An 18,258-nucleotide genomic window follows, 5' to 3' on the forward strand; every position below is an offset into this window, starting at 1 on the left:
CTTCCAGCAGTATTACTTGCGGACACCTGGCTGGTACCTCCAGCGCGGAGGGGCTTGTAAATGTGGGGACGGTGGGTTCCTTGTAGCACAAACACCGTCCCGCTTTAGGCGGTGAGGGATGGCTAATAACGTCCACATGAGTGGGCTGCTGAGCCGCCACGACGATGAAGCCACAAGGACATCGACCTCAGAGGGCCTGGAAGAGGGTGAGGTGGAAGGAGAAACCCTCCTCATTGTGGAGTCTGAAGACCAGGCCTCGGTGGATTTATCCCATGACCAGAGCGGAGACTCACTGAACAGCGACGAGGGCGACGCGTCCTGGATGGAGGAGATGTCCTACTACTGCGAGAAGTGCCAGAAGTGGATTCCAGCAAGTAAGGAGGCTGGTGTTGCTGTCTCTTGTTGCCCTCCCTGTATGTAGTTGACACTGCTAGGGTTGTGATTTACTGTGTGGGCAGGCTGACCCAAGAGCCAGGCGGGTGTCTGAGAATGGCATTCCCTGCAAGAAATGGGACTGTTTGCTCTAACTGGTAACCAACCAAGGGGATGATTTCAGGAACGTGCACACCTTCCTGTGTGTCAGGCACTGGCTTGCTAAGGGACTTTGGCCGAGGGTCTTGGCCTTTCACTCCTCTCAGGTAAAGATAACACTTCCTGCAGAGGTTTGGGAGGAGCAGGACTTTGTAGGTGGTGGTACCTTTTTCCTTTTCCGAGTTTGTGGCTAAATCTCAGCCCTGATGATTTCCTGATAATGTGAATTTAATTCATCTTTCACAGAAGTGTGTCCAGAATGTGAATTCAGTGCAGCTTTGACAGAAGCATGTCCAGCCCTTAGCAGCTGGCTTTGGGAGGCACTTGGAGCAAGCTACATCACTCGATCCTTTTGCTCTTGCTCCTTGACATATGATACATTCTGTTAGCTAAGTAATAGACTTGGCTTCCCTTTCTGATTCTACATTGTTGGATCTGTTATTAGATGCAAAACCTAGAAATTGCTAAGCACTGGTTTTATTATCTGCTTTTGTGTATGCTTATTATTACTTCTGCATTTAGAAATACCGAGCTCTTCAGTTGGCATCTGCCTCGCAGCTGTATCGGAGCTGCCCTTATTGCCATCCTAGAGCTTGCCCGGAGCCTAGTGTAGAAATCTCCTCTCAAGGCATGGTTAGTGAGCACCTTGCTGTTAGTGAGTGGAGCCAGCATAGCACCATTAAGATGCTGTGCAGGTAATGGGACACATTAACTTGAAATGTATTAATTAAAAAAAACAAGAGAGATCAGAGTTAAAGGTAGTAAAGGTAGCATGAGGTATCCCACCTGAGAGCACTCGATTTAACATTCCATCTGTTTAATTTTACAAAGATGTTCCTCTTTCTTGTTGCTGTGGAACAAATTCAAAGAGCAGAGAAAGCCAGTCACAGAGCAACAGTAACTAGATACAAATGGGTAAAGTAAACAAACTGGAAAAAGAAAATGCTATTCTCTTTGCGAATTGTTCAGTTATACATCTATCAATTGATGCTTGTGAAAGTTACCAGTGAGCTCAGGCAAATAATCCCTTGCCACGCTGAGTTGCCATCTAAACATTCTGTTAAACTACCAAATCGGTTGGTTTGGCTTTCTCCAACAAACATTGGTGCAACTTTTGTAGTTGGATTCTGCAACTGACTACAAAAGCAGCGCAGCCATACATTGCAAGTGCTTGATCTGCTGTAGTGATATAATAAAAGAGATGGAATGAGTTTGGAGAAAGACCTTTCGTATGTGAAATTTGGAAATATTATATATAGACTTAACTGTTCCCCTGTCCTGTGATTTCTTTTTTTCATATTTCTTTAATGAATGTTGAGTTTAGAAGTCCTGATTCACTTGATTTTTTTTTCCCCGTGCTCTGCTGCAGAATCAGAATTTGAGCCTTCAGCTTTGGATGCGTGGGGTTTTATAGGTGTCTCTATCCCAGTAGATCACTTTTGTTCAACTTATATTGAAGGTTAGCAAGTCAGCTGTTTTTTAAAGTAGAGTGGAGAAACAGTTATTTATTGCAGTGTGTAGATTATTCTGGGGAAGCAAGGAGTGAAAAATGCAGAGGAAGTGAGGGAATGCTTTGGCTTTGTCCATGTGTTCAGATGCCCCTTTTTAATGCCTGTGGTTTTCACTTGGTCCCTGCTGACTGCTGCAACTGTAAAATTGATCCATATGTTACATCACAGTGACTTCCAGACAGTTCCCAAGGAGTGTTGGTCTCTGGACTCCAGGATAAAATACTTCCTTGCCTGATGTTATAGGAAATTATTTTTCCTATGAAAGGACCAAAAATCTGATCTTTCGCCTATTAATTTTAGGTCAACTGAGAGAACAGCTCAGCTACCTCAAAGGAGACAACTTTTTCAGATTTACTTGCTCGGATTGCTCAGAAGATGGGAAGGAGCAATTTGAACGGCTGAGATTAACGTGGCAACAAGTAAGTCGAATGTTTGTGCCAGGAGAATAACCACAGGACTTTCTAAAATTGTTGTTTGTTGTGTATGTACTACCTAGAAAAGGAGGACTGGGTATAGATGACAAAGAACTGTATACATGAACTTCAGAAATTAATTAGCTAGGGATTGCCTGCAGATTAGAACTTGAGCATTTGGCAAGTAAATTGAAATATAATCACACAAACCACATTCCTCATTTTTCTTTTTTTTTTTTTTTTCTTTTTCCTCATTCATCTTGCTCATGAATTTCATGGCTTCGGGCAAGTTTGGAGAAGCAAATTTTAATTTGGCTGCGAGGCATGAAGAGTTTTTTTTATATATACGAACAAATGTAAAACTTGTGAGGTGGCAACACACAAACAGAGAGCTTGCCAGCTCCCTGAACGCAGAGCTCTGGCTTAGCTGCCTACTTGCTTGCAGTAGTCCTTGCAGAATTCTGCTGTTTCAGTCACTTGCACACCCGAGCCATCAAAATACTCTGCATTATGCAGTAACCGCTGCATGGGTAGATCGATGCACAATATCTTGTTCCGAGTAGGGGGCTGGTTTAGTTTGAGGAGGGGCAGGCAGTGCTGAGCACTTCTCCAGAAAGTGGATTTGGTCAAGCAGGAACTGCTGCCTGAAGTGCTTCCAGATGCCAAACACTGGGTAGTGTGGGCAAGGTATCTTTTTGTCCTTTGGGACAGTAGCAGTGCACTGCCTCATAACAGTTCAGTTAAAACATGAGTTGCAACTTCTGCTGTGCTTTCTGGTGGTTTCCTTGCACAGGGCTGGGAAAGGTTAGAGGAGCTGTCTGTGGTTGGCAGAGTGGTGGAGTTTCAGCTGATTACAGACCTGGGAAGCAAGGGCTGCTAGCGTTACGCTCAGCTCTGTGCAGCGGAGTGGAAGGAGAGTGGCATGGGGAAGAGAAAGGCAGGATCTAAACTGGTGAAGAAGAAGGTCTCCCTAGGCCTCCAGCAGCCAGAGCTGCTGCTTCTGAGTACAACAGATTGAAGGAAGTGGAAAAATTGATCTGTCTGAAGCAGGAAAAATGTGGACGGTGATTTCTGAATTTTTTTTCAGACTGTGTGACCTCAACAGATCCTTATGGCCAGTTGTATAAATTTTTATATATATATATATATATATATATATATATATATATATATATGTACACATGCATATATATACACATGCATATATATATATATGTATTTGAAGTTCTGAAGTACTGTCCCACCTGACTTTATCAATACGAAATTCTAGAGAAATAGTTAGCACAGTAAGAGGGCTTATGAGGCAGAAATAGAGTATAGGGGGCATTGAGGCTGTCTGTTTCTTAATTTTGTCTATTTTCTTCATAATTTCTTCATTTTGGTGTCTTCAGTGATGTATTTTCTAAAGCAGCTGCCCACTGCTAGGAGACCACCTCTGATTAAAAATAGCGAACAAACAAAACATCCCCCACCAACAAAAACAAGACTTCAAACCTATGTGGCAGTGAATAATATGTCCCCATTAGAAGTGGTATCCTGTCAAGGCTGTGGGATTGTTAAAGACGATCGCAGCCTAGCTTTATGATTTTAGTTGTATTCAAATGCATTCATTAAATATATTTAACCGCTGGTCACCTGGGGTTTATTTAAAAAGAGGAGTGTTATTTTTCAAACCTGTCCTGTAGTAGGTCAGACTGAATTTGGTTATGAAGCGTGTAGAAGATCTGTAAAAGTATCATTTAATGAAATGACAAACTTAATTCCTCCATACCAAGACTAAATAGTAAATGCCAAGTAGCTTTACCTAGTTTAACCTCTGTTCAATTCGAAATGCAGCAGCAAGTATCTAGAAAGACTGCGGTGACAATATTTCTGATGGATAAGGTGATGGGATTACTTGTCACAGATTTTTTTTCTTTTTGAAAGACTTTTTTCATACTTCCACCCTACGTTCAGATTCCAGTTATGATATAATTCATTTATACTGCCCAGTGCAAAAGTTTGCCTCGTCATAAACCTGCCTAGTTAGGCGGCTTTTATTCCCCTGGGATGGAGAAATCTCTGAAAACCAGCAGAACGTGCATCTAACAATAGGAAAATTAGAAAGGGCACCATGAAAGCAGGACAAAGACGGATTGCAGAAATTGCTTCAGATGTTGCAAAAATAAGAAATTTACGAGACAGCAGAGATTTGGGTGCGTATGACATCACATGGCTGGGTGACAGCTCACCAGCTGAAGCAGAAAAGATGCACTGGTATCCACCTCTTTCTGTTCCAGGTCGTTATGCTGGCAATGTACAATTTGTCCCTGGAAGGAACCGGCCGGCAAGGGTACTTCAGGTGGAAAGAAGACATTTGTGCTTTCATTGAGAAACACTGGACTTTCTTGTTAGGAAACAGGTAAAGGCATGATGTTTCCCCAAGGCTCTGTTTGCTGAGCAAAATGAATTAAAACTGGACAAGAATCCAGTTTAATTCAGTGATGTCTGCTGAGCCTGCTTTCTTTTGAGACCTGCCTGGCTCTGATCAGATTCAGATGAAGTGATCGCTGCCTTGCCTGCACTAGCTGCTGGTGGAGCAGGGACAGCTGACCAATCTGTGTCCCAGTTCAAGAACTGCTACGCTTTACATCCTTGGCATATTAAGCAGCATCTTATCTAGATGCTCCAAGCCCTGATCTGGGGTGCTTGATGTTAATCCCCCGTGTTTGAGGGACATGACTAAGTTGCCTAGCCCAAGTGCTGAAATGTTGGCCAGTGGGGGTGTGCAAAGGCAAGAAGGAATCCTGAGAGCCGGTGTAAATATGGTTTGAGACTCTATACCATGAACCTGATTCTCCCATATTCAAGGGAGTATCTCAGTTACTGGCCACGAGCCATTTTTAAATATTTCTTCATACTTTTTTTCCTAAATGATGTTTACATTAGCCCCATGGTAAGTTCTTAGAAGACTAGAAAGTGCTCAGATGCCCACTGTAGCACACTGCCCTGGGAAGTGAAGGGCTTAAATGCAGCTCCGTGCCTCCAAGTGGCCAAAAATGCGATTCAAAAGCAGTTCAGTGAGGGCTGATGCAGGTATGCTGATTAATGGGGATCCTCTTTGCTGTGCTACAGGAGAGGTTTTATGACAGAAAACTCCAAGACAGGCCTTGAATAGAGCTCATGCTTTTATGTCTGTGGGACAGGCATAGGCTTTCCTCTGCTCCCTGAAATTTCTGCAGCTCAGTTGTCCTCAGTGATTTCTCAGGCCCTGGCTCTCCTTCTCTGCAGTGCCTGGCACAGCTGCAGCTATGGAGAGCAGAGCCATTGAATCCCAGTGCCCCCTGTGAATTCAGCCTTCAGGATTCTGTCCCACAGCTTTGGGAGCTGGCTTTGCTGAATGTGTTGAAATCTCAAAGTCGCCAAAGCAGATGTCTAAATTTAAGTTTCTCTTTCCTTTTACGTGAAGTGAAACCTTTATTACTGCCTTTCCCTTACCTCTCCCATCCTGTGTACCCAGAGTCCTGTTTGCTGTCTTCAGTAAGGGAACACGTCCCTGTAATGTCAGGTCAACACAGCTATCACTAGGATCCTGTTCACGTTTTGCTGTAGATAAGTGATTGATTTCAGAGGGCTATGGTTAGCTAAGGTAGGAACCGGAGTGTTTGAATGATTGGGGTGCTAGTGGCAGTGTCCTTTGTAGGCTGAGCGTATTGTGACCTCCTTGAGGCTTCAGGATGAAGGTGTAGCTGGTGAGTGGGGACCTAACGCTTTTTTTCGTGTCTCCCACTGTAGGAAAAAGACCTCGACATGGTGGAGCACAGTTGCTGGCTGTCTCTCAGTGGGAAGCCCCTTGTTCTTCCGCTCAGGGGCCCAGGAATTTGGAGAACCAGGGTGGTGGAAACTGGTTCATAATAAACCCCCAACAATGAAGCCTGAAGGAGAGAAGCTGTCTGCATCTGCACTAAAGGCAAAAGGTAACTCTTGCCCAAATGGTGTTTAGGTTCCTAGCTGGGCCAGAGCTGGAAGGCATGACAAAAGTTTACTTAAAATGACGCATTCATGTGCATGGATAGTTACAGGGCAGGATTTTTTGTCTTAGTTTTGCTCTGCAGGAATGGCTGATTTAAGAGGACTATGTTGCGTGCACTGTAGAATGAGCAGCCTTTTATATTTCATTTCAGTGCCTTTTTGCATTGTGCTAACTGATTGTAAGGCTTTTGAGATTTGTGCATTTTTTTGCAGCTGAAATATGTTCTTCTGTTCCTCTTTACCCCGGGGAATGTTTTTTTTTTTCTTTCTTTTGTCCACATTGGATGCAAATTCCCTTCTGTGCAGAGGAGCAGAATTGGGGTTTAAGTGAGGCTCTAGCAGTGCATTAACTTTATGCTGCATGCCTTGGAATGAATTTCTTGTGTATTTTGAGAATACATCTTCTAAAATTTCTAGCCAATCTGTCCTTATGACCATAAGCACGTATACAGTGACTGCAGGAGCTCGGTGTCTGTTAGAATAAGCAAGCTACTTCTTTAGCAGCTTCAAAGCCACCTCTGGATCCCATCATTACCGTGGAAGGCCTCAGGAAACGAGTGAGCCGCAATCCGGTGGAATCAGCCATGGAGCTGAAGGAGAAGAGATCTCGCACTCAGGAAGCCAAGGATATTCGGCGAGCCCAGAAGGAGGCGGCTGGCTTCCTGGACCGTAGCACCTCCTCCACTCCTGTTAAATTCAGCAGCCGAGGCCGCCGTCCCGATATCGTCCTTGAGAAAGGCGAGGTGATTGACTTCTCCTCCTTGAGCTCTTCAGATCGCACGCCTCTGACAAGCCCTTCTCCTTCCCCATCTCTGGACTTCTCTGCTCCTGGCACTCCAGCCTCGCATTCAGCTACTCCTAGCCTTCTCTCCGAAGCAGATCTCATCCCAGATGTCATGCCGCCACAGGCTCTGTTTCATGGTAAGAGATGCTATGGTTTTGGTTTAATAATAAGCCACACGTAGTTATCAAGGAAAACATCTAATTAAAAAAGAAACTTCCAATGAGCTGCAGGATATTTTCAAGATAAGATGGAAAGTAACTGGTTAAATTCTGTTGGTCTTGGTTGCATTGAAGTCTTAAATAGGTTTTCACAGTTGTAGTCACAGTTTCTGAGACCAGAAGGAACCACCACTGTCTTCTGAGGCATCCTGAATACCCAATGGGTAGAAGATTTCACCTAGCAACACCATCCTAATTAACAGATCATAAATTTTGGTCAGGTTGCAAAGCAGAAACGCAAGGCTAAATGCTGGTAGTTCTTCAAGGGGTCAGATCTTGTTCTAATTAAGAAAACAGAGTAAAGCAGTTCTTGCTGGACATGCTCTGCAGAGGGTCAAATGCCATCCTTTTGTACTACCTCATTGTTGTTCCCTGATTTTAAATTGAACTTCTCCAGGGTATGCTAGCTAAAGACAGAGCTTGATCATTTGATCCCCAATCTTCAGGAATTTTCAACAATTTAATGTTTATCAAAGAGCATGAGCTCACAGCCCAGGATGCAGTGTTTTTTGGATGCCAAAGGCAGGAGACCTTAGGAAAAGGATTGATTCTGTGTCCTGAAATAGGACCCCTTAACGCATTCTCTGTCCAAACTCTGGAGGCCCAAAAGTAAATAGAAAATAAAGCGTGTTGGGTAAATCCACGTTAGTTCTCCTTAGCAGAAAAGTCTTTCAGGAACCCCCTTTGAAATGGGACATTGTTTATGTTTTTTTTTCCCTGGATTTGTTTGATCTGTTGAACAGATGATGAGGAGATGGAAGGGGATGGAGTCATAGACCCAGGAATAGAGTACGTTCCCCCTCCCAGTGGGGCTGCTGGTGCTGGCACTGTGATAGCAGGCAGGAAAAAAGTGAAGACAGCTGAGCAGATCAAGCAAGAGGTGGAGAGTGAAGAGGAAAAAACGGAAAGGATGGAAGGTGACAGTGAGGATCCTGAAGAGTCAAACACATCGCTGCAGGTGAGGGGGCGAGACAAGAGGAAACCACAGGTGGAGAAAGATGCTAAACCCCGACCTCCCAAGCATACCTCTGTTAGTATTTATGAGGAAAAGCTGCTGCTGAAGAGGTTGGAAGCCTGCCCCAATGCCATGAGCATGACCCCAGAGGCCCGGAGACTGAGGCGCAAGCTGATAGTGAGGCAGGCCAAGAGGGAAAGAGGGCTGCCACTCTTTGACCTGGACCAGGTCGTGAATGCTGCGCTGCTCTTGGTTGATGGGATTTATGGAGCCAAAGAAGGAGGAGTTTCCAGGTCCCCGGAAGGGCAAGCGACATACAGAACTACTAGTCAGGACTTCAGGATCTTGGACAGATACCAGGTGAGTGTCATCAAATTTAAGTGGGTTTTTGACACTGGTTATTTTAGAGCTCTTGCTGCAGAGAACAGCACCACTGTGGGGTACCATGAACATGAAAAGAATTATGTGAACAAGGCTCGTTTTGACTTGGGGCTCTGTCCCCACTAATTATCTCACCAGCCCCTTTCTTCTCACGCAGTGTTCAAGCAGTACAACTTTCTATCAGTATAAGCACCACAAATGTTTATGTATTTGTATTCCACCCCTGCACAAACACTGATGGCAGAGGCCTGGAAGTGCCTAACTGCTCTTTCATGCCATGTGGGAGAGGAGTTGCCTGCAGTGCTTTGCTGAGCAGTATGTGCAGCTCATAGCATTGGGTGCTGAACCTGAGAGTGCACTGCAGAGTCCTCTGAGGTAGGACTGTCATCCTGTGGGTTCAGATCACCCTGTTATAGGGAAAGGCCCTTATTCTTTCTCTGTTGATGTGATTCCCTCGTGTTAAGTCATTGACTACTTCTGATGTGTTCTGGATTTTTTTTTTGTACAGACGATGCTGCCTGCCATGAAGGGATATCGACAGCAGACGACGAAGTTTCTGTACCGATTGGTAGGCTCAGAAGACCTGCTGACGGACCACAGCATTGTCAGCCCTTACACATCCCGTGTCCTGAAACCTTATATCAGGTACGGATGGGCAGAGGTTGAACTTGCTCTTGGCCTGGGAACTGGCAGTCCACATTTCTTGGGCAGTGATCGAGGTATCTTTGTGGGAGGGGACGCTTTTCTTTTGGGCAGTGATCCTTGCAGCAGGGAGGAGAATCTTGAAGAGACAACAGGGCAGAGGAGTCACCATAGTCACTGAATGCAAAGTGCACCTGCTTTTAGGGGAAGCCTGTAACACCCTTGGTCCTGCTGTTCAGACAGGCTGGCTGAATGTGCTGTGGATCCAGGAAGTGTTCCGGCCTCTGGCATGAGGCTGTTTTTGCTGAGCTGGGTGCTGTTTTCCCACATGAATGGAAGACTTCTTTTGTTCCAAGTTGAGCATGTCAGAAAATATTTCATGGGCAGTGCCTGTTCAGCTGCAGTAGCGTTTATTTTTGCTCACTCACCTTCTGTGTTTGCTTTCCGTGTTAACTGGCAGGCGTGACTATGAGACAAAGCCCCCAAAACTCAGGCTGCTGGCAGAAATCCGGGCGTATCCACACAGGAATAATCCTCACTGGAAGGCTGAGCCAGAAGCACCTGTTGATTACTGCTACGTTCGCCCTAATCACATCCCCACTATAAACTCCATGTGCCACGAATTCTTCTGGCCTGGTAAGATTCCTTCTGTGCTGGGTTTTCTAAGAAGGAAGTGGTTTTGTTCAGAAAAAAAAAAATCTTTGGCCAAATGTGTCTTCAGTTGGTGTCTGGCTCAGTTCTTAGAAAACCATTATCTGATGTCATAGGAATGTAGTTGAGATGGAGACATGAGTTTGGTGTCTTTTGTTTTCTGAGATCATTTAGAACTGGGCAATTAGGCCCTAATTAGCACAGCACTTAAAGAAAGAGGTCGTTTTGGGTAACACCATCGATGCCAATAGAAATAGGCAGTTACTAAAATCAAACATCCAGCAGAATCCAGCTTGGGGTGGGGGCTTGATGTACACAAACTGCTTTATGCCAGAGATCTAATGCTCATTGGAGTGAAATCTGGGAATTGCTAACGACTGTAAGCTTCGCTATGGTGTTCTTTATTTCTTCAAGCCTCAGTATTGGCAGTGTATGGGAGAAGTTGGGTATTGATTTTTATGAACTATCTCTTTAATTGTAAGATCCCTGGGACAGTGGCTTCCCTTTACGGGGTGGGATTGGGGCCACAGTTATGTGACTGTTGTCTCAAATTCTTATGAAATAAGAATTGTAATGTTCATCTAATGCCTGGATCAGCTTCTGATCAGCAGTCAGCACTGCAGACTAATTTAGAAAGCCCCGTGTAAACAGTCCACACCTTTATTCCAAGTAACTGTTTACTTTACGTTTTGATTTGCAGATAGTGATTCAACGTTGTTTGTAGTTCAGCAGTGCTCGTAAGCTGCAGTCAGGATCAGAGCTATTTGTGCCACTTACTGTCCAAATTGTACAATCCGGGGGTAGATAGCTTGGCATGTCTTCCCTTCACAAGCTGTTTTGGAGCTCATGAGACACTCTGCAATCCTGACAGAGGCTGAACCCCTTTGTCATAGACTTTCCTCTTCTGATAATGCATTTGAAGTTCTGGCCAAGTTGCTTTGCACCTTCATTAAGTTCTTCAGGACTCACCCTGTTTTATTTAACATAAGGAGCGTGGGTGTGTTCCACCCTCCTATGGGCTGTGCATCGTTAAATCAGAGAGCTGACACTCCCAGCAGCCTCCAAACAGGAATCAAAATTTCTTCCATGGTGTAAATTCTCTGGGGCTGGGATAATAGGATTATTGTACCTTGGTCTGTTTTATTAGGAGAGAGAAATGAGGATGTGATACTTCAGGAGATAAAACGTGATATCTGTGTGGACACAAAGGGTTTAGCTTCACGGTGGGCTGGAGTGATTGCTGGAGTGGTGTTGGGGTGGGATACGCACCCAGTCGCGTCCTAGTAGTGATGCTGTCTTGTTGGCTGAGTTCTTGGGCACTTCACAAGGTGCTGTGAGTCCAGGCTTTAGTTATTGCACCTCCCCAAATCCTTCCTGTCAGAGCTTTTCTTGTTCCTCTTACGGCAGAAACGAGCTCGCAGGTAGTAACCGCAAATGAGCTGACACGAAGCGAGATTCCTCTCACGGTATCTGGAGCCTTCGTGTCCTAACGGGAAACATCTCCTGAGCAAACAAGTGGCGAACCCTACTGAGCTAAGCACCTTCCTGCAGGAATAGCTGCGTGCTGAGGGGACGGCACCGCTTCATCAACAATGCCAGAGCGCTCAGGGCAATGTAGTGCTCCTGTACAGACACGCTGTAAGGCACTTCACAGTCAATTGCAGCCTTGAGATAATTAACGCTGCTCCCTATTGCCAATCAATTCCTCCCACGTCTTACCCCACCCTGCTCACTCTCGAGCAAGAAAATAATTCACCCGCTTCTCTCTGCCTAGCGCTTTATGAGGTCTTGCATCTCATCAAGAGTGATAAACGTTGCTGGAAAACATACTCTGCTGTTTTCTTACCCCACGTTCCAAATATATCTGTGATCGCCAGTTTGAGGCTGAAACTAGCATTTATGGCGTGACTGCCGTGTGTTGCACTTCGCTTAGGGCCTGGCTACACAGCCAAATTACCAAGCAGGCTTCGGTGCTGTGAGCTAAGCTGCTTGGCCCTAACATGCTGCGTAGATGTTCTTGGGCTGCAAGAGCAGCGTGGTTAGGCAGGGTAACAAACCCCGCTCAGAAGTCACTGACTTCAGGTGTTTCTCTCCAGCCTCTGACTCATAGAAGCACCACTGGCAGAGAGGCTGTTTCAGACCCCAGATTAGAGAATTTGCGTGCTAAAAGCAAATGTTTTGATAGTGTTGAAAGCTGTGGCCGGGTTCACAGTGTAGCTCACAGAACAGCTCAGTACAGGCAACGAAGGAAGCAGGAGGAGGTCAAGGCCAGGGAGAGAAAAAGACGAGAACTCTCGGCAGGTAACACTGAAAAAGCTGAAACCCCATTTCAGGTCTGCTGCACCCGGAGAGAGTTTGCAGGAGGAAGAGGATGGAGTAGCTGATACACTGCATTGCCCCCGTGCTTGTCTGCAGGCAGATCCTTCAGCGTTCGCGGAGTGGAGCGGTGATGGTGCGTGCCAGCCTGCTGCTGGCCTGGCCCTTTCCCTCCAGTGCTTCCGTAGCCCTTAGAGCCCCAGGCAAGGGGCACAAACTTACTGGGACCCAATCCAGCAAACATTTGCACATGCAAGTGACTTTACCCATATGCATGTCTACAACTGGAGGCTTAACAGTCTGCTGATATGGCTCAGCATACAAACTAAGGAGAGATTAGCTGGCTGCTGATACAGTGACACACACACACACACACACACATATATACATATATGTATATATGTATATATGTGTGTATATATATCTATCTATAAACCATTCGTTTTTTTTTTTTGGTTTGGGTTTTATCTGTAGGTCATTTGGAAGGAAGCTGGCTTTAATGTTTCTTCTCCACGAGTAAAGGAGTCTTTTCCCCGTTGTGCGTGCTATGCTAACGTGTGCACCTATTGACATCAGTGCCAGAAGTCTCATTTTTGTCTAAGGGCTTGGTTGAAGCATCTGTCAGTCACAGAGCTTTGAAACAAGGCAAAAGGAAGAAATCAAGTGTTTACGAAAGGGCTTAATAATCTGAATTTCCATGGAAGTATGACACAATGTAGTCTGCTTTCTGCTTGGTTTGCAGTGCTTTCAACTGTTATCTCTTTCTTTGTAGGAATTGATTTGTCAGAATGCCTACAGTACCCAGACTTCAGTGTCGTTGTCCTTTACAAAAAAGTTATTATTGCCTTTGGCTTCATGGTGCCAGATGTGAAATACAATGAAGCTTACATCTCTTTTCTGTTTGTTCACCCTGAGTGGAGGAGAGCTGGAATTGCAACCTTCATGATTTATCATCTTATTCAGGTAATGAAAAAATCCCATGTCTCTGCTGAATTACTAGCTCCCCCTCCTTCCCTGTGTGCACACATGCATGTGTTGGAGAGGAGGTAGTGTTGTGTTCCTCCCTTCGGTCTCTTTCTCCTTGCCCTTTCTTTACTCACACAGCAGCACAAATTGTCCACTGTCAGCAGCCCATGTGGATGTTTGTGGGAGGATTGCTTCAAAAGCAGAAACTGAAACGTGTTTAGAAGAGTAACGGCACTGGTCAGGCCCTCAGAATTAGTGAGATGCTATGGACTTTGTCTCGGGATTAATTGTGCATTCTCCAATGGTCAATAGTTCACATAATAGTAATAATGTAAATTTGGGGTTTGAAGGGAACAAATTGGTAACAGTGATAATAGTTCGGTTAGAATATATGGTAGCTTTCCTTATCTACACCTGGAAGCTTATTCTGGGACCGATGCAGTTGCCTGAAATCTCTTACTGATCTTAATCATTCTCGTCCACTTCTCAAATGCACTGGTTCAAATGCAGCAGAGTTGAAGTGTTTGCAGCCTCATTCAGATTTGTTCAGACTGGCTTGTACTGGGCTTGGTTGCAGAGGGACACTTGGGAACATTATTCTGAGCTAACTAAAGGGGTAGTGTTAGAGTAGTTAAACTTCATGAAACCACTGAATGGATGCTGTTTTTCAGGCGGCCTTAATTCCATTTACTTCCTTGGATTAAATTGCACAAATCTGAGTAAGGATGCAGACAGATGTCCTTTTCCAGAGCCCAACTGTGCATCCTCAGGACCCACTTTAGCACTCCCTGAGCTCTCCTGGCAGAGCTGCTGGTGTGAAAGATTCCCCAACTTGTTTTAGTTGAGATGAGCTGTACTAGCAACAACTCTCCATTGGAACTGTTTTTACTTGTACTCATTTGGATAAAGAGAGATAGGGAGTGCTGGCAGGTCCTTGGGAACAGTGATGTGTACCTTAGAAAAAGTTCCCACCAAGAGCAACTCCTCTTGGCCACCTGAGGGTAATTCTTCTACCAACACAGCTTTCTGCAGTGCCCACCTCTCGCTGGTTACTAGCCTGTGCCAACATGCAGAGCAATCTCTTTTACATTCACCTCTTGCATTTCCTGAGCCTCTCTGTGTGAAGTGTTTGAGTAGATTGCCCTCAACTGCAGTGGGCTGATGTGAGATGTCAACACCTACAAACAACAGGCCCAGAGATGAGCCAGCGTTTGCAGGGATGCAGCCGCCGGACTCCTGTCTCTCCGGCAGGACCAGGATGCGTTTGCAAGTCAGCTGTGGGGAATCACCACAGCTTTTTGTAGCACCTATGACACCAATTAACCTGTTCCTGCTTTCAGGAACACGTGGAGAACAGCCAGGCAGGTCTGAGGCTGATGAGACTTGCTAGCAGTGAGAGATCACCGTTGTACGTTCGGCTCGTGTTAGATTTATTTTTCCACTGCTGCATATGTCAGTGGTAGATGGTAGTCACTCATGTAGAAGTGGTGACAGTGCCCTTCTCTCCCTCTACTGCCAGGCTGTGTGTGCTGCTTCGCAGCCTACCCGGGCTGATACCGGGGGTCTGCTCTCTGTAGCTGAGGCCACCTTAATATCCCTTGGATGAAGGGTAACTCCGTCTCTCTACTGAAGATAAAGATCAGTGTGCTTAGGTTGGGGGTGAATTCTTGGGGACAGCATAATTTAACAAAGAATGTTTTGATGGAAGTGATGAGGACCAAACTGCATCTTCTTAATAAGATGAATTCCAACCTCCTTTTCCCCAAAATGGCTCCTCATTATTTCACTTTTTTTTTTTTTATTAAATCCCTGTGAGACCTTTTCCCTTCAAGTGATCTGCCACGTAGATTTCCTAAAGGGTGTTAATATTGCCACTTAGAGTTACCATACATGCAGTATACAGAGAATGCTACTAAAGCACTAGATGAAAGCAAGAAAACAATACTTTATTATTATATTATAGTTTTATCAAAGATAAAGCTGCCCCTATAATCTCGGATCTTTACGGGAACTTCAGCGATGCCATTTGCAGTCTGAACTCCCTTGCCTTTTCGGGAGGCGAGTGCTGTGCCCTGAAGGATGGGAGAGGAGCTGGGTGGGATGTAGAGGAATTCCAGTGTGACAGCCCAGAGGTGGTGCGGTGCTGCAGCACAGTCCCAGAGAGTTCAGCTCTGTTTGCTGATGGGGAGGAGCACTGCGCCTGATCCTTTGGCATGTTTTGTCTTCAGGCCGTTGTTATTAAGTATTTGAGATTAGTGCTGTATGCTGGGATTATTTATAATGAACAATTGCTTAGACTTTGACAATGGAAAGCTGAGAAATTATAATCCAAAGCCTTGCTTTTATTGTCAGAGGGTCCCCATTTCTCAGAAACAGAGGCTCTGAGGAACAGTAGCTGGCCTCCCTTCACGTTTCAGCTGGTGCTACGTGTGGTAACTTCTGTGTTGAGACCTGCGATTTTCTCACGTTTCCTCAGTAACTTAAATACCAGACCTGATGAATCTCTTCACCTCCGCATTCCCCCAGAGGCTTTCTCATTCTCTTGCTGTGATACCTCTTTTTTTTTTTTTTTCCTTTTCTTCCCTTGGCAGACCTGCATGGGCAAAGACGTAACCCTTCACGTCTCTGCAAGCAACCCTGCTATGCTGCTCTACCAAAAATTTGGATTTAAGACTGAAGAATACATTTTGGATTTTTATGACAAGTATTATCCCTTGGACAGCAAGGAGTGCAAGCACGCATTCTTCCTCAGACTGCGGCGCTGATCTGCCCGAGCAGCTGGGGAGGATGTGCGGGAAGCCCAGCCTGTTGAGCATGGCCTTCAGCGGAGGATGTTGGCTGTCACGTGAGAGCTGGAACACACCTATGCCTTTTTCCCTAGGACTTCTAAGATCAGCAGTGCTGGATTGTGTGCTGAAAATGCAATCCAAGGGGATTGATTCATGCTCTCCAAGGGAGAGGTCTGGAAATGCCAACTGGGACATGCTGAAGCCACTGGAAGACATTCTTATGGGGAGCTTTTCTGACACTGTCACTTTGGAGAGAGAGCCCCACTGGTTTAAAATAAAAAACAACAAAAAAACCCTGTTCATTTCAGAGGGGCCCCACGGATTTCAAATTTTGAAACCTATCCAAAGTTGCAGGCGTTTTTGTTTCTGTTTTCATTTATGGAAAATGAACATCTAAACTTAAATCATCTGCAGTGTTTCTGTGATTTGATTGCTCTGTTAGGAACGGTGTCTTGAATTCATGAAGGGGAATGCAATATTGGTGCATATATCTGGATGCTGACTTTAGGAAAGCTCTACACGGGCCAGAACAGCAGTACTGGAACCATGTTTTAGGAATAATGAAGTGTGTGTGAACTCACGTCAACCCGAGTGAAGGGCTCAGAGGAGATATCTTTGTTCCGTCCCTTCCCTGCGGCCTTCCTTCCCCCCCCATTGCCCTTGTGCTCAATGTGAAGTTCTTGTGGTGAGCAGTGTTTTGTGTTCAGGAACAAGATGTCAAGTAGGCTCGCAGCTAGGTGAGGGAGGACACAACAGCTGCCAAATCAGCTCTCTGAAATCCTGCAGCCTCTCTGCCAGTTGTTGGTGCTGCAGATCAGCCCTTTGGGCACACCTCTAACCACAGAGCTAGCCTCGCAGGCTGCAGCCAGCACCCACCTCCTCCTGCCATAGACAGAACAAAAGACGGAGGCGAGGTTTGAAACGCAGGCTTGAGTTTGTAGGAGCAACCTGTGTGCAGCTGGGAGGGGGCAGAGGGCAGAGGTGAGCCAGTGCCAGTTCTTGGAAGCATCTAGGCGGTGATTTCACAGTAATGTGAGAGAGCAAAAAAAAAGTAAAGTGGAGAGAGAAAAAAAAAAAGCCAAGAATTTAAGGAAAAAAAAATTGTTTGCACAGTTTAGCAGCTTTTCTCTCTCCCTGTTTTTTACTGCAGAAGAGCAGCGAGTTGGCAGGTGGCTCTGCTGCCTGACTGAAGGCCAGTCAGCGCTTTCCAAACATGAACCATACCCACTGTCCTGTTCCTTTCGCATCAGCTCTTCATTTCAGTAGCAGCAAGAAGGTGGATGTGTACGTTTTTGTGTAGCCAGGAGTTAGTGGGAGGAAAATAGAGCCCACCCAAGAGCTGCGTGCCCTAACATCCCTGCCCATTTCAGCCTGCTTTATGACTACGTGAAAATTTTTGATGTTAACTGATGTTACGAGTTAGCTGTACTTGGAAAGGAGAAAAATTGTCTTTATGAATGGAATTAAAGTCCTTCCCTTGAAAAAGCCTCCCCGTAGTTGTACTGTTTGTTAAACTGTCGTTCCATCATCTTTTTTCATTGAAATTTAGAAAACTCATGTATGGCCAAGAGAGGATGCTTCAGTAAAGGTTACAAGGGTCGGGGAGCAAATGGCTGATCTGCAGAAACAAGAAATTGCTCTGTGGCCTTGCAGGTCCACTAGGATTTATGTGGAGAGGGCTTGTCCCATGCTAATTTGCCCCTATTTCTTGGAAAATCAGCCAGTTAACTGCTGTATCTATTATATTTCACATTCCTGGGACTGACTAGAGGCTTAAGTTCTGATTCCTTTGGTATTTTATGTGCTCTGGGATATTGATCTTTGGTGAAAATCTGATGTGGCTTTGACTTGTTCACCATGAAATCCTTCCCTGTTGATCCTAATGGCTTTGGTGAGAAAAGGGTGCAAGTACAGCTGTCTCAAAGGTCATTTTACTGATGGATTGGGCAAAGACAAAGGGCCGGGACCCAAGAAGACCTTCCTAATTAGTGTGAATGAACCAAACCGTGCACTTCCCTCCTCCTTGTGCCTCAGAGACCAGCGTGAGGTTCCTTTAGCTGGGGTTAGCAAACCAGCACCCACCCCGCATA

At 45.3% G+C, this 18,258-nt stretch overlaps 1 protein-coding gene across 2 annotated transcripts; it reads left to right on the forward strand.

Moving 5' to 3' along the window:
- Positions 1-108: 108 nt before the first annotated feature.
- Positions 109-17,647, forward strand: KAT14 (lysine acetyltransferase 14). 2 transcript variants are annotated; one of them, XM_084283443.1, is made up of 10 exons: positions 109-374; positions 2,343-2,461; positions 4,735-4,856; positions 6,230-6,411; positions 6,968-7,387; positions 8,212-8,783; positions 9,313-9,449; positions 9,907-10,082; positions 13,186-13,376; positions 15,971-17,647. In XM_084283443.1, exons 1-10 carry the CDS (start codon positions 119-121, stop codon positions 16,142-16,144), a joined length of 2,349 nt encoding a protein of 782 aa, XP_084139569.1. In that variant the 5' UTR covers positions 109-118; the 3' UTR covers positions 16,145-17,647. The 2 variants fall into 2 exon arrangements, with proteins under 2 accessions (XP_084139569.1, XP_084139570.1); XM_084283444.1 differs by having other exon boundaries at positions 6,971-7,387.
- Positions 17,648-18,258: the final 611 nt, after the last annotated feature.

This window comes from Netta rufina (genome assembly GCF_964035555.1).
Source record: "Netta rufina genome assembly, chromosome: 3".
Classification (NCBI taxonomy): domain Eukaryota; kingdom Metazoa; phylum Chordata; class Aves; order Anseriformes; family Anatidae; genus Netta; species Netta rufina.

What these genes read in the sequence shown, in the direction of transcription:
- KAT14 (XM_084283443.1), top strand. Translation starts at nt 119, where the DNA reads ATGGCTAATAACGTCCACATGAGTGGGCTGCTGAGCCGCCACGACGAT. An exon ending in ATCTGCACTAAAGGCAAAAG is followed by an intron (nt 6,412 to 6,967) that starts GTAACTCTTGCC and finishes CTACTTCTTTAG; the next exon opens with CAGCTTCAAAGCCACCTCTG. An exon ending in GTCCTGAAACCTTATATCAG is followed by an intron (nt 9,450 to 9,906) that starts GTACGGATGGGC and finishes GTTAACTGGCAG; the next exon opens with GCGTGACTATGAGACAAAGC.